Here is a 23,736-nt window from a genome sequence, read left to right on the forward strand (position 1 = left end):
AATGATACCACGTTTGTTCGGTATCTTACTTAAAGCTATTGGCACCTAAAATATCCTTAACTGTATGGTTACTACTCTTATCCTTCAGTCAAAAACGTAGTCCTCTTTTGATAAAAACTCAAGGTGGTAGTTTCCACTGGAATGGGATAGACGAATGAGGCCTCACACCATTTTGTTTCACGAGGCCCAGGGGTTTTCCATTGCACTGTCTTGATTTACAAACTGCATTGTCCACTGGTTAGAACAGAAAATTCAGACTCACTGGTGATGCATTATGCTCAGTCAGGGACTTGGTGAGTCTATTTGAGCTAATTGCAATTGTTTCCCTGTACCTTGTTGTACTTGGGCTTCAAAGCCGAGAGCCGGGCTCCTAGTCCTGTGATGAGACACGTAGACTGTATTGTCCAGAATAGTCTCAAACTTTCCTGTAGTCATCTCAAATAAATTAAATGGCAAGTGAAAAATAAAGGGGCCGTGCTGCTTTCCTGCAGCCTTGAGGATCTCAATTGTTTCATAGAGTTTTTATTCTGGTGTATTGTTGATGACCAAGATGACGCTGCAGCCAAACGAGATCTGCTGCTAACATGCATTTCCGTTAAGTAGAAGGTTGTCAGGAAAAGCCCTGTAAATAAATTCAGGTAAGTACGGATCACAGTGCAGACAGGGGTTTTATTTGCCATGCTCCACTGGCTCTTCAGACTTTGAAGTAATTCATCATGATGTCCTTAGACTGTTGTCCCTGACTTGGGCTGACAAAAGACTGTTCCATTGCCCTCACCCCTCAGCGTCGCGTGCTTACGCACAAGTGCCAGGCTTTTGGCAAAGGTCTTGAAAGAAAACTAACTTGCCACAGTGTCAGATTAGGTGTTGAAAGGAAGAGTGGGGTAAGGACTGAAGGCCTTATTTTTCAGCTGAATTGTGAGACTGTTAAATATACACTGCTTATTGACTTTTCTATTTTATGTGCTATTTTCTTTTCCTCCCATAATTACTCTGATTCAAAACTGAGCACAGACCTTTGAGCTTTGTCTTTCCATATTTAATTGGCTGTGCATTTTAAAGTTATTCAAGAAAACATAGATCTGGTAACTATCCATAGAGTTGATCCATATGATCTTGATTGTATTTTTGCCCGATGCTCACTGCTGTAAGAGTGGTAAGGTTTTGGATTAACGTCAAGATGCCTAATAAAGTTTTGACATGGAAGACTATAGATGGGAGACAGTGGCCCTTACAGCTCACCCTTGTGAATATTAGCTGCACTGGAGATGTCATAGCTTCAGACACGCATAGTTCTTGGACTTGTCTGGGAGAAGCCAAGTATGTTGTCATAGGTGTGCTGTGAAAACACCAGATTCTAGCAGGATGGGACTTGTAACCACAGTGATAAATTAGTGTGTCACTCTAGTAGTTGTGAAACCTGTGAGCGTGGCTTGTGCTTGGGAAAGATGCTAAAGTAAGAGAGACGAAAGTCAGATGAACCCAAGAGGAAGAAGTTCTGAAGAGCAAAAAGGTCTCTGTTAAATGCCTGGCCTGGTAATTTAGAAAAAAAAAAAGAAGGTAGGGTGCTGGTAGCTTTGTAGCTGCATCACATGTTGAACCAGGGGTAGATTCTGTGCCCTAGGGAGCCGTGCAGGCACAAGAGGAGTTGGAGAAGAACCCAGATCGAGGCAGTCTAGAGCTTGGCAGCAGCCTGCCCAGGTACTGCAGGAGAGTTTGACAAAAGAGCACCAAAAGCCCATCTGTGTTCCATCAGTTTAGAGCCCCCTCTCCCCTTTCCTGGCTTCATAAACAGTCTGGTTGCTGAAGTTTGTTATGCACTAGTTGGTGTTTGGGGAAGAACACCATGCCTGATAGAGAGCTGATGTTCATGGAAATCCCAAAGGGAATGCTCGTCCTTTTATGTAATGTTTGAAATTAAAATGAGATTTTTGGCTGGCAGAATGGACATGTCTCCACAGTACAGGAACTGATGCCTTGGAGAGAATTTGCAGCTGGAGCTGAAGTGCAGGTACAGCAAGAGAGCTTGGTTTTATTTCAAAGAAAAAACGTGAGGAGAAAATTTTGTCCACAAATGGCTTTTTAATTCCCAGAACTGTGACTCCTCAATTCAGCAAAGATTGGGCTAAGCAAATCTGTTCATAAAGGAAATTCTGATTTTCCTTGATGGAACTGATGGCATAACTTCCCTCAGCTTCAGTTACAACAGGAGCGGAGCCCCTAGTTCCTTCCAGCTGCCCAGCCTGCTTTCCGTCTCCCTGGACCAGCCGTGGACGTGTGTGCAGGCACACGTGCCCGCTTCGTTTGTCCGCCTCGGTCAGTCGCACGCTCCGTCCCGTCGTGCTGACGGGGCACCCGGGAGTTCCCGGGCAGCTGTTGCTGATAAAAAGGACTGGAGGGGAAGGGGCCGTTCTTTCTTCTGAGCCCCCCGACCTGCTTTGTGCTATCCTGATCTCTGGTCGCTCAACCAGTGGGAAGTGAGAGTCGAACTTTTTTGGCTTGGTTTGGTTTAAACCACAGGGCAGGAATTCTTTTCAAGCTGTAATTTTTTGTTTCCACTGGAAGGGCAAAACAGACTGTCAGCCAATGGAAAAGAGGCTTCCAGTCGCATCAGCCAAGAGCCAGAACGCAAGTACATCGCGTAACAAAGCTATCTTTTCAGATGTGTCTTTAAAAGAAATGTGTTTTTAAAAGAAAAATTAAAAAAAATCAGGGAGGTGCTTTTTTTGAAGGACTTAACACTGACGTTGAGGCAGCTGACAGCCACGTTCATACATGGCTTTTCCTTTGTTTCTGGCTCCGTATGGCTTATTTCAGTTTTCCCATCTGTGCAGTGGGTGTCATTCTCTCATGGTGTGCTTCGTGTGCTTGTCCACAGCAGAGGGATTTCAACAAGAAGAATCAAAGAAGCAGAATCACTTTGAATAGGAAATACTAATTTTATTGATCAACTACTAAAGATTCATAGAATTTTGAGACTAGAAGAATGGCTATTAAAAATGCAATGTTTGTAGAAGATTGGGAGAGTTTGAAGGATTTACAGGATCAGATCTTTATCAAAGAGCAATTGTATATGATAGATTTAAAAGCAGAACAGTGAAATAAAAGAGTAATTGTTGAGATCAGGGATTAAACACCTAGTTGAACTGGCTGAGCATTTTTTCTCAATGCAAATTTCCAGGTAACACTAGCTGCATCTTCCTGCTAACCAAGCTTCACTAATACTGAACTCAGGAGAAAGTTAGCAAGCTGCAGTAGTCTCCAGTGGCCCAGAAAAATTCCAGAAGGCTTACCTATCTTTGTGAAATAGAAAAGTGATTAGATTACTTGAATTTCCTCCCTCCATTTCAAAATCAAGTTTCTGGATTTGGGTTTAGCTGGAAGGTTGTTGCCGGTTTTGCTATGCCACAACTTACTAGAAACGCCTTGCTGTTTGCTCCTTAGGATAAGTGCAATCATCAGATGTCATCTGGCCTAATTTTTGTACTAAAAGAATAAAAGGGAAGAAATGTTGAGATGGGAGAGAAAATGTTTTTTTCTTTCTTTTATGCGAGGCGAGAAGCTTTGAAAATGGATGATGATTTATGCCAGGGGCTATGTAGAGTGTTCTAGAAAATAATTTAAATTTGCCTTTACAAAGTGAATTCATCAGAGGGTACTATGTAGGAATTTGCTTTAAACTGAGATAAGTGTCTGAAATAAAATAGTCCAGTCCCTTTTCACTTCTTCTGTTGTAAATTTTGGATGTGATTCCATAGAAATTGAAGATTTTTGCGCAGGTGTGAGGAAAACTCAGTTCCCAGTTAAAGATTAACTTCCTGTACTACCATATGACTAAGACATCACCTCTTTACACAGCGTTCTTTGGGACTAGCTGAGAAGTTGTGCTTACGTTGCCATCAGTGAAGTACAGTCAGGCCTTTGCACAACCAGAAGATCCCCTCTCAGGAAGGGACAAGGTGAGTCCTTGTAGGCTCATCGATAGGAAGGGAGAGCAGGTTAGTTCCAGTGAGGTTTGTTTTCACAGCTCCTTTTTATGCCTGTGCATAACAGGCACTCTCCAAAGCGCTCTCAGCTGTGGTTTGTGAAGATTCCCCACAGGTCAGACTTGGGGGACACACTGGCAGCCAGCATGTGTGCTGTGAAGGCAAGAATAGAAAGCAAATACTTCCCGTAATCACACATCCCAAAATGACAGGGTAAAATGAGTACTTAGGCTTCCATCAGAGCAGTGAAAAACGGGAAGATGGAAAGTCTGGACTCCTGCCCAATGAAACGAAAATTGTAAAAAAAAAGAAAAATAAAACAAATGCTACATACACTCCCTAGAACTGACACTGCAATGTGGTAGGTTTTTTCTCTTTTAAATATATACAGTAGACAAGCAGTAAATCTTCTTACAGCTCTGTAGAACAGCATTATTTTTAGCATTTTTATTATTGAGACAACTCTTCATAGCTTTCAATCTGTAGCCGAATATTTATTTTCAATCCATGTGAAAGTGCAGCCCTTATAAAGACCTCTAATACCTTACTAATCATTTCTGGACCACATCACAAAGAGGCTTTAGGAAGCAAGCGTTCTAGCCATCAGTTGACGTGCTTGTGCAGGCTTAAAGGATGCAGATAAAGGGCCCTTTTCCCCCACGTTGAAGATACCTCTCGTTTTGTGTTTTTGAGTTTGATTTTAGCTAGAAATCTGAAGACAACCAGTGAAGCACAGAGCGCACTCGGTTCGCATGCAGTGCAGCCTGTTCTTAGATAGACTCGGGCCTGCAGTTCATAGAAGCACCATGTGGAGAATTCCAAGCCCAGTTGCCAAGTTTTAAGGAGTTGTGGTCTCAGTAACCTCCAGAAGTAGCTTTGAATACTTGTCACTGGTAAAGGTACATTTCTTCTGAAATGCCGTTGTACGAGGCTGTGCAGTGTGATACCAGCAGGAGCCTGAACCAGCCTGAGGGCTCTGAAGCAAAGAATTACATGGGTACTAGAGAAAGTGCTACCACACAGTGCCATAACTTCATTGTGCTTAAAATAACCACGTTTGCATTCTTTCCTTCCAAGTAAAAGTACAAGGTAGACCTCATAGCACCCTTTAAAAATTGGTAACTAATATTACCCATTTTATATCTGCAGGTCAGCTGAGTTTTAAGGAACTGGGCCGTGGTCACACAAGTGAACAAGTAAAGCCATTTAGAATAGAACCTGAAAGTTCAATCTTTGAGTTCCTGTTTGTGTTGCTCAATGTGCTCTTCATGGAGTAGGAACAGAGCTCTCATACTCTTGATTTCTCAGCAATGGTCTGTGCAAGCATTTTCTGGAGACTTTCCTAGGGGCTCCTCGGGCATGAAATACAGAGACTGGACTAGTTGCCCCGATTTTCTTTTCATCACTGAGTAAGAAAAAGCCATCAATTCCTGTAGAAAGATGCTTTCAGAGCTTCTCATGCTTGGTTTATTTTATTGAATAGTTATGCAGGTAATGAAAGCAATAATCCCCACAATTTTTTGTTCCCTTGCTGTGCTTCAGCTCCCAACGTTTCACTTTTTTAGTGTCTTTCCTGCAAGGAAACGTTAATAAATTATTAAAAGCTTTGTCCCAGTAACAGTTAACAGCCAGGCTGCCAAGCCAAGTAAGAAGCACTAGCAGCATTCTCATATGCTTCACTTGCAGGTGCTGTAACTGAAGGCAGTGCCGTTGCCTGGACAGGTAGTTTCAATCCATCTTTTTCACCGTATATACAGGCTTTTTTGGCTATCGGAAAAGTTTATTCTTAAGAGCAAGCTAGTGTTGGTGAAACAAGCTTGGCAAAACCTGGAGAATAAACAGAGCATCTCAGTAGCATGACTTCTGCCTTTAATGTGCTTTTTGCTGTGGTCCAGCTTATGAGCTTTTGAAAATGCCGTCCGTCCTGCCTGAATTCTGACATAGAGGAACGCCTCAGAAGGGTGAGAAAGGTCGTTGACTAAAACTCTCACCTGGGTCCTTGACTTACCCAAGTATGTTAAAATGATGCTGAGCTTTCCAGTAAGATGTGCACCTGTCCATCCATTCCGTGTAACCCAGCAAGGACCTGATGGATAGGCCTGTATAAAGTAGCTAAGAAAAACAAGCCTGTTGCTGACTGGCAGGAATTTGCTCGAGGTGGTTCTTCACTGCTCTGGAAAACTTTTGGTATCCGTAAGTTGAAATAGCTGAAAATCTTCAGGCACTTGTGTAACATTTTTACTGGTGTATCTGTAGTGTCAGAAGGTTTTCTTCTTGGCACAAGCTCTGAAGTAGAACGGAATTAGCGTTGGCTTCCTAGGGGAGGGTAGTGGAAACGATCTGCTTCAGATCTTATAAATCAATTGGTAGCAAAACCTGGAGTCACAAGCCCTTTTCTGTTTGTGTGTTCTACCCCTGTGTCATCTATAAAATCATCTTTCCTATCCAGTTTACCTAAGGAGGAAAGTTTTGTTAAGAATAGGTGTTAGGCTAGTCTGTCAGAATTTCCACGGGCCGTGGTGCAGATGTGTTCATTGCCAATAGGGTCTTTCACCTCTACCCCTCTCTGTAGGAGAGCTGCTGGTTTAGGCCTTTGCCTAAACTCCAGATTTCCTTGGAGGTATCGAGTAAATGTGAGTTGAGATGGTCTGGTGCTAAGTTTCTAACAGGAAAAACATCTTAAATAACAACCAGATGATTTTTAATCAAAGGCTGGCTAAGTTAGTGGGAAGACCCTGCTCACCCCGTGGACCCGAAGAGAACCTCAGGTTCGGACCAGTTGAGTCTGTGGTGCTGTGCTGGATTGTAGCTGTAGCACTGAATGCCAACAGGGGCATTTGATGCTAGTGGTAAAATGTGCTTGTGATCAGCTTTTTCTCTTTCAATGTATTTTTATCTCCTGGTGTCTGACACGTTTTGAACTCAAGTAGTCTCTCTCTGGGGTTTCTCCACGCCTGTATCAGACCGGCGTCTGGTCTTGTGGTTTGTGCCCCTAATGAGAAAGCTGCTTAATTTTCACGCCCAGACGGAGTATCAGATGAGACAGGAAGCCCCACCCTTCCTCATGGTGTAACTGAACTCAGCTCTTTGCATGAACTAGCAGCAGAAGCAAGAGCTTGAACAAAGTGATAGTACATACACTATCTATAGATTTACAGCCTATTTTATTTTATTTTGCCTACTCTGGTTGTACATGCGTTTCTAGCTGCACAGTTTTCGATGGAGACATGTCTGATTTACACCAGAGTTAGGAATATGAAATTTGAGTTCTTCAGCCTCCCAGCATTTTCCCAAAAAACTTTTCTAAGAGACTCAAATACAGACTTCTGTGTGTTGGGGTAGCTTGATAGCTTTTGGGGACATGGAATCTTTCGTTTCTAAAGATGCCGTGATTTCTGCTGGTACAGTATCCACATTTCCAATCCATCTTTAAAAGGGGTGGACTGGGCCAAGGCACAGATTCCCCAGCTTCCTCGAAGTGTGGGCCTTTAACTGTCTAGCTTCTGGGCAGAGATGAATCAGGAGCCCCATGCAGTGTGGGTCACTGCACGTGCCCTCAGCCTGTCAGATGTTCTCAAAGCTGCGGGAATAGCCCTTACAGCACCGGGCCGGCGCTGCATCACGGAATTTGAAGAGCAAAGGAGCCTGGAGTTTTTGGTCTTTCACTCCATATCCTTCACACGTAGTGGAAATGCGTTCACACCTGGCCTGGGGAAGGTTACACACACACACACACAAACATCGGCGTTAACCCGTTTTAACAGAGATGCGTGTTTGCAATTAGGTTTTGGAATTTGATGCCAGGCTCAGACCCGGTTATGGGGAGGCTTCATCAGCAGAGGATAGATCAGAATTTGGAGCATGGGCGGCTCTGCTGAAGGTACATTTCTAAACTAAAAGTTCCACAGGCAAGGAGGCCTCTGAAATATTTCCAGCTCCTTTCAGCTGATGTTCACGTTCTTAACAAGGCGAAAGAAGCCCGTTTTTCACGACAACATGCATCAGTACACATTAGCTGAGCGTCACAACACACCCTGGGTAGACAAAGAGCACGCTGAAGGTTTTAACAGAATCTTTGGTGGTTTTTGAACGTGGGGCTGCACTGACTTTCAGCCCTGTTCGATTGTGCCCGTTGGGTTTTTACACCAGGCAGAAGTGCAGGCGTTTGGCAATACGCACCTTTGGGCTTAGGCTGTCAGTTGTGGAAGGCTGGTTGCAGTTCCATTGACTTGATCGTTGTGTCCTTCCCAAAGGGAGTACTGTCCTGCCTGTAGTGGTCCGAGCGTATCCCCTCGTGGATAGCTCCTCGCCTCAGAGCATTGCCAAGATACAGCAGCACTCGTTTGGTGCAACAAAGAGTGAGGAGAGACCAGAATCTGGTCACCTGCTCAGCCCAGTTACGTAGTGTTGAAATAAAGCAGGGAAAAGAAAGTGAGTTACTTCAGGAAATGTGTTTTGGTAGGTCCTCAGGCACCAAGAATCATATCTGTGAGCACTCCCACATCTTAAAACATACGAACTTTTTCTGGGCTCATTTTCATTTCTGTGTTGCAACAAAAAAATGATGTTCAGGTATCATGCTGACCTGGTGCTGCTTGGTCTGTGGTTCTGCTCGTGGTACTGAGTGCTAGGAAGGCTCGTCGTTTTGAGAAGTAGAGGGTCAAAAATTCTTTCTACTGATCTCGTGGTTTATTACTGTAATACTTAATTGAAGTAGAAAATTTGATCAGACATGTCAAATGTGGCCCTGGTTGGCTAGAGGCCAAATTGGGCTGCTTAAATGCAGTTTGCCTTAAAATGGCTGACATAGAAGTTCAGATCCCTACATTTCCCTTTGGAATGTACTTTTTAAAATCTTTTTTTTTAGTAACTTTATAAATCTTTCTGTGTATTTTTCCTCAAAAATAAATTGCTTCAGAAAACAACAGTCCAAAAACGTAAGTAAACATTTCATAGAGCTTTTCTGGACCTACTTTGTATCGTGAAGTTTCTTAGATCTGTGGACTGGAGAAGATGTATAGTAACAAATGACTTTGCCCAGCACAAAGCCCATTTGACAGCAAATTATTAAGTTGCCTGCAGGGGAAGAAAAACTGAATAGGAAATAAGGAAATATTTATTTCAGTCTTCTAGGTTTTGAGTTCAAGTCAGTCATTCATTTATGAAGAGGCAAAAAAGTTACATCAGGTTTTCAGTATTTCTTTTGCAACTTTGTATGTTTCGTTATTTGGCAAGGAGAGAAAATGAAATAAAATCCATATTTGAGCCAATACCAAGGTTTGCTGGCTGCTGTGGCTGGGTTGGAAGTGTCAAGAGTGGGGTATACTGTTGCTTGGAATCTGTCCTGGAGTGGGATGTAATCGGTGAGTCATATGAAGAGAAGATTCTGTGTTCAGTATCTAGTCTCGTTCCACATCTAAGTACCTTCCTGTAGCTGTGAGCAGAATTGCTTCTGCCTCTTTGGGCATCAGAAGGCGGCACAAAACAAGAAGTGCAGTACGGTGCACTACTCACCTGCTTTGGATATGGATAGGTGGAATCTTTGATTTTTTTTTTTGCATTGCTGAAATGGAACCTAAATACATGGTGGGGTTTTTTAAGCATGTGCTGAGAGGCAGTTCCTGCCTCAACCATCAGATGATGTGTGTAGATAAAATGAGATAGTGGAAGGAAAGAAAACTGGCAGAGGTCATCACAGCAATTCAGAAGTGGCGTTGGCAGCAGTCCTTTTTTGAGTCCAGCTAAAGTGCTTTACCGCTTCAGACAGCACTAGTTTGATAGGAATACTGAAGAGTCCTGTGATGGGAGGTGATTTGAAGTTAGAAAAATCTACACGCCCCTTTTAGCACCTGCTTTTCTCTTCCCCTTTTTCACCCCATTTCTGTTTGTGGGGAGGGCAAACCTGTTTTCCCCCCATGCACGCACCTTGTTTACTGCTTTTTTTTTTCCTAGCAGCAGCAGCTCATGCTTTTAGATCAATACTGGCTCCTGGCAACAGAAGGTTAAGCATCATTTCCCAGGTCTGCTGAAATGTTTTGTGCTCAGAGCCCTCCTGATCATTGGTGTCAGCCTTGATTTAAAGGGGAAAGAAGGGGGACAGTGGAGAAAGCTGGAAACCGGGCGTGATTTCTTTAAAAATGCAAATGAGACCATTCCATTGAAATACCTCTCCTCCAACCTTTCTAAAACCTGAGCTTGCTGTCCTTCTCCCAAAGCTGCTTGTTTTCATGTGTGACCCGTGGTGCTGATGCCACTGGCTGCCTGCGCAGTGTGGCAGGGGGGTTCGGGCCCGGGGTGGCCGTCTCCACCCCTGCCTGCACAGCATGCTCTGCGGATGGTGGGGGGAGGAATGGGTTTCCATGCTGAGTCTTGCCACCTGTTGCCTTTTTCATTCCAAGCCCCCCCTTCCTCCCCACCCTCCACCCCAAGTTCCCCTCCCCACACAGCTCACCATCCCCAGTGGATAGGGCTGGGATCGGTAGTCACTTGCCAAATACCTTCCTCATGCTGTCACTAATTCTGCACAGACAGCATCTCTGAAAGCAAAAACAAATCTTTCCCAGTGCATTGTCCTGCATTTTCTACAGAAAGCAGTTAGACATGCCTTTTCTTAGTGGAGTTAGGTGGGAGGGACCATGCCACAGCCACTACAAGAGTCAGCCCTGGGGAGGCCTGAAGCTGTGCCAAAGAATCTTCTGCAAATCCATTGAAGCTGGCGCTTGGCACTGGCACGGGCTAATTTTGTAGTTGGGGTTACGCATATACGCACCCATGGAATTCTTCTTCATCTGCTACATATGGAAAGCTGCCCCGAGCTCCAGAGCGCCAGGGAATGTTTCGCTAAAACCTCCAGACTTGGTTTGATTACGTTACTGTGCACACTGGGCTGCAGGCGTGGTAGAAGTGGTGTGTGCTGCCAGATGGGCCGGCACTGGCGAGTCACCGGCGTGAGCCGTAGCTCCACACTGCTGCCCTGCTTCCATGAAAGCAGTAGACTGTTCTTGGACGTGAGGTCATAATTTCCTCCTAATTAAGGTGTGCCAAAGAGATGGCATTGCTCTAGTTACAGAGCTGTTGGGTTTGCCTGGAAGCCAGTTGGGAGTCTGGAGAAGTGCATTTTAGCAATATCGCTTTCAGTTCCTCGTGTACTCTTCAGGTGAAGTCATTCAGATCACAATTTTCAGGAGCGAGTATCGTTTGGAGAAGCAGTTTCTGAGTTCCCAGTTTAAGATGCCTTGAAGAGGACTGATTTTCAGAACACAAGACATTGGCAAATAGGGATGGGTTTGAAGAATTTCAGGCTCTCCAAATTTCGCCATGCCTGTGTTTTAACAGACACACCTGTATAGATACTTGTTTGCCCACAAAAATCACAGTAAGGTGGAAGGATGAAAAAATTTAATGCAAATGTGAGCGATTCCTAGTACTGCAGCATGGTTCTGCCAGTTTACTTAGGACCAGGTTGAAGGGAATACGGAAAGGCAGAGAAAAAGAAAAGAAAGAAGGAGGAATAGAAACTGAGGTGGTATGTTTCTCCTATTATTTCTAGTCATGGTGCAGCATAAGGTCCAGAACCTTCTCCCTCCCTGGTGATAGACGTGTTTGTACTGGCAAGGCTTCAAGCTGGTATCCCCACTGCACCAGTTAAACCAGTAGTTACCAATATTTTTGCAAGCCACGCTGGGACTATAGGAATTTTATTCCTTCACAGTGTTGAAGGAAAGGGGTTTTGCTTGCCAAAGGGCTTTCTTATGCTTGAGGATGATTTATGGGCCAAGCTGAGCCACTTGTGGAAAAGGCAAAGCAGCTCTTGGCAACACCCCCAGAATCCACTGCAGCTGTGGGGTAGTGAAGTCATCGGCATAACAACCACTGCAAACAGAATAACAAAGTCTGTTCTGTTCTCGTTTAAAATAATCTTTCCAGTTCAGCAACCACATTAAACCTTACCTTTCTGCATACAAAAATAAGAAAAGGCAGATAGTTCTCTGCAACATGGTGTGAATGTCTCTCTCACATTGCTGCCTGTCATTCCTGCACCATCTACACTTTATCCAAGTATTTAAATGAAGGAGTGAAGCCGCATTATGTCATAGTTTGTGTCTGTCCCTTGTTTTCACTCCTTTGTTTTCCCTTAGGTGTAGAAATGCAGAAAAAAACCCAGCATTTCTTTCTTCTAAATACAAAATTTGCTTTTGCCTTATAACCTGTTTCTAAGCCAATTGCAAAGTGAGTAATTCTGTCTTTGATTTTTCCTGCCTGTCTTTGTTTCAGGTCCCTTCAGATCCTCCTGCTTCCAAAAAGCCCAAAATAGATGACTCTGCTTCCCAATCTCCAGCTTCTACTGAGAAGGAAAAGCAATCCAGTTGGTTACGGTCCTTATCCAGTTCATCTAATAAGGTGATTGCTGAATATTTGGTCATCAAAAGAGAGATCAAATTAGCATGTAGCATCCCTCTACTGAAACCAAAAGAGAAAAATGAGAGAAAGAACTTGCCCAGGTTTTCTAAATTAATAACATTTCTATCCTTTTCCCAGTAAACATTGATCTATACAGTCCTCACCGTTTCCTTTCCATCTTCCAGTGTTCACTGACCTTGATTGTGACAGTGGAGTCAGGAATTCCTTCCTGCCTTTGAGGTACAAGAATCCTGACAGACTCAGGAGCTTTTTGTGATCACTGCAAACTACATTTAAGTTATTGGCAAAGAAAAAACGTGAGGTTTTACACTGGTGCAGTTCACCTCTCCCAGTGGAATGTAGTAAATAAGTAGGTCCTAGCCACTGGGGAGTAGTTTCAGAGATAACAGAATGTGTACTGAAAAGCATCACGAGCACTCCATCGTGATACGTAGTTTAAAAGGTTGTTTGTATTTACCTGTTTTTCTTCCCCCACTTTCCCAGAGCATTGGCTGTGTCCATCCCCGTCAGCGTCTCTCAGCTTTCCGGCCCTGGTCCCCTGCTGTATCAGCAAATGAGAAAGAGCTCTCCACCCATCTTCCTGCCTTGATCCGAGACAGGTGAGGAGCCCTGAACTGGAGGGAGAGTGGGCTTAGCAGCCGTGGAGATTTGTTTGACAGCAAGTTGCTTTCTGTTTGTTCCTTTGCACTGTTATCTGGTGGCTTTGTAGTTCATTCAGTCAGTCCACTAGTGTCAGATTAAAAAGCATTTGCGGCTGCAGTGTTTTAATTTGCACAAGGGAAACGAAAAACCAGTGCTGATATTTTGTGCATTCATTAAATAGGTTTTCTTAGGTAAAACGTGCCGCGAAAGTCTGAAATGAAGGCCGCTGCTATGAACTTAGGATCATTTTGGGGTGCAGTCACCAGAAGTTCTCAGGCTTCACTGTTTAAAGGAAGATTGAGTTACTCTTAGGGCAGGTGGTCAGGGACCAGCCAGCTACTTCCAGGCAACTGCCAGTTGGTGACTGCAGCAGCTCTGTAGCACTGGCCAGTCGGCATGTCGCCAACACAACTGCGTGCCACCTCTGGTAGTGACAGTGCCATAGGGAGATGGAGGACTGACTGGACAGCACAGGGTACCCCATTCCCTCTTGATGGCCAGTGGTCCTGGGGGGTCGTGGTGGAGCACACTGGGCAGGAGGGCCTGCAGAAGACTCCTCAGCTTGTAAGACCCATCAGAACGCTGATGCTACAGGCCAGATTCTGGTCTTGGATAGGAACATAATTACACTGGTACAAGAACGAGACACCACCCATAATAGGTGGGACTACTGGTGTCACAGTTAGAATGGAAAATGTCAGGGCAATTACACATTCTTCTGCCAGACTCGAACTGTTCAGTCTGCAAAATCTTTGTGCCAGATTTCAGCCTAAGGGTAATGGTTTCTTTGGAAAGTTTGACTAAAGTGGCCAGGTGTTCTTAGGGAGCATTATGGAGAAAATATTTTGCTGCCCTGATGAACAAGTTTCTTAGAAGCTGTGGGGATTGATTTTTTTTTTTTTTTTTAAAGGAAATTAAAAGAAAAGAAAGCCTACCAGCATATTCTTTTCAGTTAGGTTGGGATAGAAGGGCTAAACTGGTGTAAGAGTATGCCCTTGGTATCCCTGTGAGAAATTTGGCTGATTTAAGTCTTGGAAGAAAACCCACCTTCAAAAGTTTCAGGAGAAATTTTAATGTAGTAGATGCTGAATTGAAGTTGCAAAGACGGTCTTTGCTATGTGGGGTTTTTTTTCAAAATTCTGTGTATTTGACATTACAGTATTACTGTCCTTTAAATATAGGTTTGTTGGGTTTTTTAACTGCAGTTTTATGTACATGCACTCAGATGCATGCTGCCTAAAAAAATTGAATGCTTTTTGCTGTCCCTTGGCCTTTCTTAAGGAAGTGCTGTTTCCAAGTTTACAAAACATTTGTGGATAGACAGAAGTAAAACTGTGCTAGTAAAACTTTACTACCTAAAGTTAGGTACAGTAACAATGCATGAAGATCACAACAAAACATCATTTTAATTTTTAGACTCTGGGAGATCTCGTCTCTTTGGTGCTCTGAGAGCGTGGCACTTCGAGTATGATCTTCTGAACCGGACGGAGATGAGCTGCATTAATCATCTCTGTGTTTAAATGAGTGCAAAAACACTAAGCAAATATGTAAGCAGATTCTTAGCTGGTGTGAATCAATGGAACTTCACTGTCATTCCAGTAAGCGTCTTGCAGTTTCAGTGTGGAAACTGAGTCCATTCCCATGGATTGGGAAGCATTTTAAAGCCAAGAATATGACTATTTTCTCCTTCCTTTTGCCTCCCCCTCTAAAACAGTTTTTACTCCTACAAAAGCTTTGAGAATGCTGTGGCCCCCAATGTGGCACTTGCACCTCCAGCCCAACAGAAAATCGTCAGCAACCCGCCCTGTGCCACGGTCGTGTCACGAAGCAGTGAGCCACTGAGCAGCTCTGTGCAGCCACGGAAAAGAAAACTTGCTGCAGAGAACACAGCTGTCCCAGAAGCAGCGGCCACTGCTGCGGCCACTGTCACCGCCGCTGAAGAGGATAAGGAATCGGAAGCAGAAATTGAAGTAGAAACCAGGGAAGAATGTAAGTGCCAGATCTGCCTTTATTTTGTTTTATTTGTGCTGGTTTTCCTTAGTAATCCACAGGAGATAGCTGTTCAACTTCTGTTGTGATTAAATACAGTTCTGGAAGCCTAATAACTCAACAGGATTTAAAATTCAGCCATAAGTAATTAAGAACCAAGAATGGAACGTAAGTTGGGGGGTGTTTTCCTGGGAGAGGAATGTGGTTAAGGCAGGTCAGTGGTGTGCAGAGGACAAAACGCATATGGTGTCCACATAAAAACTGATGGTTTGCTGTCTGATCAAGAGCCTTCTAGAAGGGCCTTGGTGGGATGCACACAAATAGCCCGTAAAAATCCTAGCGGGCACACACGTGGAAGTGTGGAATTTTGTGTCAAAGAGTGTGGTCTCACAGTTCCACCGCTGCATCCGTGGAGCTGAATACATGAAGAGCCAGTGTGTTCTTAAGCAGTATTCCAGTGGTGGGCCTCTCGTGAAAAGATGAAGGAAGACACAGGTATCCCCTCATTAATGTCACTCGGCTAATTCCGCTGCTGCCCTCAGTATGTTCAGTCTTTACTCAGTGCGTGCAGTTTATGCAAAAAGAAGAAATTTTACCCACTGCCAACAGCAGGATCGTGTAGGTTTCCCTGAAGAAATCTGTTTCTTCACACCCATAGAGAAAACCCTGTTTGTGACATAAATTCCAAAGTCACAATACAAGCAAATTGTAAGTTGATCCCTTAAGTCAGTCAGGTTTGCATTTTATTGCATTTCAAGCATCAAAATATAAACCAGGAATTTTCTTTCTTTCATTTTTTTCATTGAATATTGAGTATCTCCTCTGTACAAAAAGGCCTCAGCGTATTTTGAGCTATTTTAGTTTTAGGCCTGCCTTTATTAATTTTTGATGTTTCTGTTTTTCAGTCACCTCCTCCTTATCCTCGCTCTCCTCCCCATCCTTTACTTCGTCCAGCTCTGCAAAGGACATGAGCTCACCTGGGATGCAAGCCCCCGTCACAGTCAGCAGTTCGTACGAGGTCGCAGCACATTCCGACTCGCACAGCAGCGGGCTGGAAGCTGAGCTGGAGCACCTACGGCAGGCCCTGGACAGTGGCCTAGATACAAAAGAAGCCAAAGAAAAATTCCTCCATGAAGTTGTTAAAATGAGAGTGAAGCAGGAGGAGAAGCTCAATGCTGCCTTGCAAGCCAAACGCAGCCTGCACCAGGTAATGCTGAAAAACAGCTTTTTCTTGCCGCTGTCTGCAAATCCTCTGCCGGGCAGAAAACCTGAGGTGGTCTCGTGTGAAAAAGAATTGCCTCGTTTTTCCCAAATAGCAACAGCCTTTACTGGGGGGGATTGTCTGTAAATTCAGTCAGGAAACCAAAGGATACAGGAACCATTCCTACCTTTTTGAACTTGCCACCTGTTTTTGCCTTAGGGTGTAAATCCATGGTTACCAAAATCAACATCTTTTCATTACTGAAAAAAATCTTCTAGTCCAGTACAGTTTGTTTTGGTTTTGTTCCACTGAACTAGGAATACTTCTGTCCTTGTGGAGGCTTTATCTGTAGTCCTAAAAGACTTGTGAAAATCCTGGCGTTGCCCAGCTGGGGAGGATGTTCCTGGGACACAGAGACACTTGCTGAAGATCTGAGCTGCAGATCTTTGTGGAGCTTTCCGCTAGCCAAGCTTCACTGAAAGTTTCTCGCTTCGTTCAGCACAGCAGTTCCTTATTTCTGGAAATCCTGGATACATACCATCTCAAAGAGAGAGTGGTCAGGCAGGAGAAGCTGCAGAGCTGTCCTGGCCATTTGTAGATCACGGGGGCTGAGCAGAATGGCGGGTGAACCTTCTTTCATTTGAGCTGGGGCCAAAGGTGTGCAGAAAGAGAAGGCAGAGCCCATGTAGGAGATCGGCGTGTCCTCTCCGAGTATTGCATGTGGAGCTGTAGCCAGGCTAGAAACCAGATCCATTAGGTGCATGTAGGGTGGCAACTGTAGGGTGGCCTTGTTTCATCCAGCACGGGAGAGAGAAAACCAGTGCGCTTGGTCCAAAGCAGGTGTGCAGTCTTGGTAGCTGGCACAACGCATTTGTGTCTTTGGGGAATGAAACAAAGGGTTCACAGATGGGATCTGTGTGCAGCGTGCCTGCTGTCTTTAAAAACAGCACCAAAAAACCCCGATCCTCCAAACCCCAGCAGCAGCTCCAAGTATTCCACTAGCAGGGCAGAGAGAGCTTGTGTGAAGTGCGTAGATCTGATCACAATTGGAATGTGAACAAAAATTTGCCAACTCCAGTTTCTGCAAGAGCTGCAGCACAGCAAGGCAGTTCCTGCTCTCGTGCCTCCCGTGAAGGTGGCTCGGGGTGTTCCCCCGGCAGATCCGGGGCCGGAGAAGGGAGCCCGAGCACTGTCTGTTCAGCTGAACTGCTTGTTTGTTGTCACCTTGAGCAAACCGCGTCATTCCCTTGTGTTTCAGTAAATACGTTTTATTTTAAGTATTTGAAAGTAAATATTTATAAGTACTGTGTATTTAAAAGTAATTTTTAATAAATTCCTAAACTAAACACACAGCGGGTACTTGCAGTGAAGCAGGAATTGCATGAAGTAGTTGGTGAAGCAGAATCGAGTGGTGAGGCATTACATCAAGCAACGTGTCGGGGTGAGAGGGAGCGTGGTATCTGGCCATCGTTTTCCATTTGGCAGCTGTGGGTTTCCAGTTCCACGTACGGAGAAGGTACATGTGTGCACGCTTCCAGAGGCAAGGCTGAGCTAACAATGGCCTGGCTGGGAGGTGGGATTGTCAGAAGAGAGAATTTCCCATGACCCGACTGCAGCGTTACTTAACAGAAACAGTTGCTGTGAGGGTTTGACTCCGACAGGGGCAGAGAGGAAATGCTGCTTCTGGGGAAAAAGAAATCGAACTTTTAGCTTCCGATTTAACCATTTAGGAGACAGACCTTTTAGTGAGCCACGTTTTTGTGCATATGATGCATGTGTCTTCTAACAGCAGCTTTTTAAAAACTTCTGAGTTTCTTCCTTTGTGCCTTCAGGGTCCTTATCATTATCACCTCAGTTAGCTGTGCTCTCTTAGATTTGAGATTTCCCAGTAGAAGCTCCTGTGAAGCACCTGGACAGGGAGAGTGGCAACTTCCAGAGCAAAGCATGGTTTTAGCCTGGAGTTTTCCAGCCGTTGTGACGGAGCAGTCCGTTGGCTGGCTTAGGGCTACGCACCAGTTACCTATAGCAAACCGAAACTGCCTACACCTAGAAGGGAGATACAATTTGTGTTTTCTCGTGCCTGCCTTAAGTGGATTGGGGGGAGCTTGATCAAATGGAACTGCCTACTGATTTCTTCAGCGAGTAGCAAACTTTCTTGTTCAGCTTTGCTGTGCACAAAGGGTGCTCACAAATTGCATTTATGGTAACGTAGTGTATCTTCAGTGCAGACATTACAGTTGGCTGGTTTGAAACTCCGAGCTAGTGGAGAGCACGTTGCTCTCTCCAACTGCAGTTCATCTTTATTCAGTCACAGATGGTCACAGCTATTTTGCTTGACAAAGCAAAATGTGGCTGTAGCATGTAGCTTTTTATTATCCAAGAATTCAGGGTATCTTGAGCGTAGGCTCTTATGTGGATTTAAAGGAGAAAAGCTTGTACAAAGTTCAGAATGAGGTTTAGACATGAGCCTTCTCGGTCATAACCAACAGAAGGTGGGAACTGAGTTTGGATTGCTTCCTTTGAACTTCTGTTTCCTTGCACTTGGTCTCTGCTCCTCAGTTCTTGCAAGTGAACCGCTTTTGTATTCCAGGAGCTGGAGTTCCTAAGAGTGGCTAAGAAAGAGAAACTGAGAGAAGCCACGGAGGCGAAGCGCAACTTAAGGAAAGAGATTGAACGTCTGAGAGCTGAGAACGAGAAGAAAATGAAGGAAGCCAACGAGTCTCGGATACGACTGAAGAGGGAACTGGAGCAAGCCAGGCAGATCCGGGTTTGTGACAAGGGCTGTGAAGCAGGCAGGCTCCGGGCCAAGTACTCAGCCCAGGTAAGACCCGAATGCTGAAAGCTGTAACAGCAAGTAAGCTCCTGATTTCCGTGGGTTTTCAGGGTTAGTTCAAGTGTCCGTCTGTCCTCCAATGCCAGTGGCATTGTTTTGTCTAATTTGATACCAGGGCAGCTCCTACCCATATGATGTCTGTGCCCCCGTCATGCCAACTTACAACCCTAGTCCTAAGGCAGGCTGTTACCAACTCTGTCAACCACCTGCCAACCACCTCTGTCAGTCCCAGAGTTCTGCCCAGAACTTTGCATGTTTGTCAGTCGAAAATCACCATTTACAGAGAACTAAGACAAATGCTAGGCATTATTTCCGTCCCACTAACACCCTTTTGGCACTGCCCATGCATAGGGATCCATTTCAGTACTGTTAATGTCAGGCAGAGCCACTTTCTCCTAACAGTGTTTTTCCTTGAAGACCAGCCTAGACATACAGGAACTATTTAAAACAAGAGAAGACACCAAGGCCCATCAATAAGCAAACTGCAGTGCTGGGAAGGAGTGATGTTCACAGTTGTAAAGTACAAGAAGAGCAAACTGTCAGGCCTAAGACAAGACTTCCAGTTTGATCTCAGTGAAGTTCTAGGGATGCAGGAACATGTTTTTACAAGCAACATGTATGCTTTAAGCTTTGAAACTAAAAATCCCTCTCCGCCCTCTCCACATCAGACTCGCTTGTAAAAAAAGATTCTGAAGTTTGCCTAAACCACCCAAAGCCAAGCGAACCAAGAGCTCAGGCTGCACATCCTTAAGTCGCCTTGTTGTGTCTTGGTGTTGCAGGGCATGTGGAATGCAAGGCCATCCCCTTTCCAAGCCCCCTGAAATGACCCAGCATAGCAGGCTGAGCTGAGAGCAGAATGGCAGCCTCCTGGATTTCCGTGAGAAACAGCCCTGAAGAGGAATCCGTTGCATGCCCTGCCTTCCCCTTCCTCCAGTAAAACAATCCCAGTTGCCCAGTAATGCATGTCCTATAACAGGGCATGGTCCCACACCCATTGTTAACCCGCTGCCCTCTCTTCCCCTCTGTGGAGAGGGGCTCCCAAACAGCCCCTCTCCTTACAGCTAACCCCTTTCCTTGCCATAGCTGCCCCCCCCGTAGTCCTGCTCTGACCTGCTCCCACCTAACTGTCCCTCTGCCAACCCACTGTCCCCATCGCTGGCTGAGAAATCCGTTTGAAAACAGGCAGGGGTCAGCAGGCGTTCGCAACAGAGGGTCTGAAAACTTGGGCACACTTGCCTGAATTCAGACTCCCACAGCAGAGATACCCCACGTACACACAAAAGCCCCACAAGGGTCCGACGTTTGTGAGATGAACTTCCGTGTTGTGGCCTCCCTGAGTTACTGTTAAAGGGAGCTCTTCTGGACCATGCTCACAGCAGCAGCTCTTCTGCCACCCGTGTGGTTGAACGCACACGCTTCGCGCACATGTTGCTGCGCCTGAAGCGTGAGCTGCAGAGTCGGGGTGGTCACTTTAAGGCAGGGGAAGGAAAAGAAGCAGCAAAAGCCACCAGAAACGTCTGAGCCAGGCTCTCAATGCCGGGAAGGGGAGTGGTCCCTGTAGCACTGTGAGCCCCGCCGAAGCAGGAGCCCAGCAGCAGGAAATGATGCGGCTTCCTGCCGAGCATCACAGGATGTCTCCCTGATAAGAAGTGTCCAGACTAAACACAGCCAGACCGCGCTGCGGCACTGGGCGTTGCCGGCAGCTGACTTCCACTTCAGCAAAAAAAAAAAAAAAGAAAGTCAGGAGCAAGTGCAGCTAAAAGTAAACGCCGTCCGTACCAACCACGGAGCCGCAGGTGTGGCCTCTGCTTTGTGATACACAAAGAGTTTCTGACACGGTGGTTTTCGCTCTCCTACTCGGTCCCTCCTTTGGAGGAGGGAATAAACGAGGTTTCCGAACACGAAAGGCTAAAATGGCCTCCAAAAGAATTGAAGTAGCTGAATATTCTGCAGGTTTGTCTTTTCTGAAGCCGCTCATGGCGCGTTTGCAGCATCAGCCCAGCCGCCGTGCCGTTGGGTGTGCGTAGGCTGCTTGATACGGCACCGGGGCGCGGTGTAGGGGTGTGAGGATGCTCACGAGGCCCCAGATGGGGTAAAGCTGGAGTAGTGCTGTGCTTGGGCAAAACACCACAGGACAACTCATGTCTTAGGGGTTGGCACAGCCATTTTATTTAGCAGCAACTTAAGAGATTTCTGCATGGCACGCAGTAGAAAAATACCTTAAGTAATTAAAGTCTGAATTTTACAAGGCGACGTCAATATGACTTAAGTAAGTTCCTAAGTCATGTAAGAATTTTTAAAATAAAGCTTTATACATCCTTTTATCTTTAATTTGGCGCGCACTTAGGAAGTTTGTCACTTACATTGTGTCCATTGCTGCTTATTTTTTGAGGAAACCACAATTCTGAGAGAAGGAGCATCGGGCAGGCATGAGAGGAAATAAGACAACAAATTCAGGGGTGTAAATAAATGTCTTTGTGTAAGCTTAAAGTAGTAGATGCTTAATACCTACTGAATATCACTCAGTGTGGTTTATGCCTTTCTTTTTTCTTTTACCTTGCTACTGAGATCCAAATATGGATGGGGTGGTAGGCCAGCTTTCTTTTTAGCCCAAAACATAGGAGTTTTCCTTTCCTTTAATAAATAGCAATCTTTGAGAGATGCTAATCTCAGCTCTTTGTGGCCTAAAACTGCGTATTTCAAACTGGTGCGGTTTTTCTAAGTTTACACCCTTGAATCCTGGGGCTTTTCTCTGCCTTTGGTGTCTGTAAGTAAAAAATAGGAATATTGACTGCTGAGGCCTCTGGGGAGGCTGAGGCCATCTGTGTCTCTTGCTGTAGCTGGAAGAAGACAGTTTGATCTCAGCAAGTGATCTCCTCTAAGGCCATTTGGCACTAGTATTTCTTTAAGTCCATTTCTGTGCAAAGTTACTACGTGTTAGGACCTGCTCAGTCCCATTTCTGCCCTCCCAAGTCTAACATCTTATTTAGGAGTTGAAATAGTGTCACATTTTTCGCTGTTGCTTAGAGAGTTTCTGCTCATTCAGAGGGCTTCTCACATCCGTATTCACAATCCCCTTGCCACCTACACCGCACCGCCACGTCCTCCGTGTCCATGGTGCCTCGCTGCAGTTCCTTACATTGAGTATGAAGGGTGTAATGGTTCTTGTATGGGAGAGGAACTACAGTTGCTTTTGTTGGACGTTAATCTGTAGCCGAGACACGGGCCTGTTGTTACGTAGGCAACGAGGTTAATAACGGCTGTAAAAGATCTGACAGTGAATGACTCTGCCTGTGCAAACGTTGTAGTTCACGTTGCAGAATTGCTGTCTGCCTAAAGAAATAGTAGTCGTGGCGTAAGCACAGGGCCCAGAGTCTGTTAACTCTAAGGCACGCTAGACTATGCTGGTTTTGACCCTCCGTTCTGGAACTTTAGCCTTGACATTCTTAAATGCTTCTGGGTTGGCTTAATCATTAATGCAATGTGCTTGCATCATTGTACAGTAGTGTATGGAAAAAGGGAGGGAAAAGGGAATTCCTTCCTCACCTCAGCGTCAACAGTCTTACGTCTGGAAGGGCACGGCTTTATGACTCTTCTCACTGTGCCCAGGTGCCAGTCTGTGTTAAAGTCTACAAAATAACAATGGAACTGAAATACTGAAATGGTTTATTTTGTTTCTTAATATGCTTTTCTCTAGATTGAGGACCTGCAGGTTAAGCTTCAGCATGCGGAGGCTGACAGGGAGCAGCTCCGAGCTGACCTGATGCATGAAAGGGAGGCTCGAGAACACCTGGAAAAAGTAGTCAAGGAACTTCAGGAACAGCTGTGGCCTAAATCAAGCAGTCAAGCCAGCAGTGAAAACACAAGCAGCACCATTGAGAACTAAACCAACACCGCGTCGTACGAAAAGACATGTGCACAGTAAGGGAGATGTGTGGGTACGTGTGTAAGTGCATGTGTGAGCAGTCGTGTCTTGGCACACAGATCTATGAATATGGATTCTTATTAGTTGGAAGGCAAACGTTACTCTTTATAACAGAAGCACTGAATTACGCCTCTTTTTTCCCCAATCCATATAGCACAACATCTTTCTGTGCCTATAAAACACAAAGTGTTTATAAACAGAATACTTTTAAGTCCACAGCAAATTTTCTACTGGCAAACTCCAAGCAAGCAGCATCGTCCAACTAAAATCAGAGTAAAAGGCAAGCATGGCAGTGTTTTCTGTTGCCCTTCTGCCTGTTGGAACATTTTGGAATTTAAAAACAGACTTTTCTTATAAGCTATTTAAAATAATTCATTACGCAGACTTGGTATTAAAAAATTAACAAGATTTTTATAATGAACCTTTAAAAGCAAAACAAAAAAAAAAAAAACAACTTCGATGCACAATTTTTAATGACTTGTTATAGGCTTTGGGATTCTTAACGTAGAAGCCCTCTGGTGATGACGCCATTTCATTAGCAGTTTTCCAGCCATCCAGGAAGCCATCACAGTTTTAATCCCGTCACATGGTTGTGTGAGAATTTCAGAGTGCTTTTCAAAGTTGATTTTTTCCTTAGAAAGAATTCTCTTCATTTCCTGTCCTGAACACAAGGAGCAAAGGAAGATGCAGGATTGTAAAGGGGGGTGGGTGGGAGGGAGTGGAGGTGGGAAGAAAAACG

The 23,736-nt window shown here is 44.9% G+C and overlaps 1 protein-coding gene across 1 annotated transcript in view; it reads left to right on the top strand.

Annotated features, from left to right (window-relative positions):
• Positions 1 to 23,029, top strand: part of SKI (SKI proto-oncogene) — a 112,407-nt gene extending 89,378 nt beyond the window's left edge. The window contains exons 2-7 of the mRNA XM_086625690.1: positions 12,261 to 12,386; positions 12,891 to 13,006; positions 14,764 to 15,038; positions 15,944 to 16,245; positions 18,830 to 19,060; positions 22,770 to 23,029. Of these exons, the coding sequence (XP_086481816.1) occupies positions 12,261 to 12,386; positions 12,891 to 13,006; positions 14,764 to 15,038; positions 15,944 to 16,245; positions 18,830 to 19,060; positions 22,770 to 22,958 (1,239 nt within the window). The 3' untranslated portion in view covers positions 22,959 to 23,029. The remainder of the gene's footprint in view (positions 1 to 12,260; positions 12,387 to 12,890; positions 13,007 to 14,763; positions 15,039 to 15,943; positions 16,246 to 18,829; positions 19,061 to 22,769) is intronic.
• The last annotated feature ends 707 nt before the right edge of the window (positions 23,030 to 23,736 follow it).

Source organism: Tauraco erythrolophus, chromosome 23, assembly GCF_009769465.1.
Source record: "Tauraco erythrolophus isolate bTauEry1 chromosome 23, bTauEry1.pri, whole genome shotgun sequence".
NCBI classification, from domain to species: Eukaryota; Metazoa; Chordata; class Aves; order Musophagiformes; family Musophagidae; genus Tauraco; species Tauraco erythrolophus.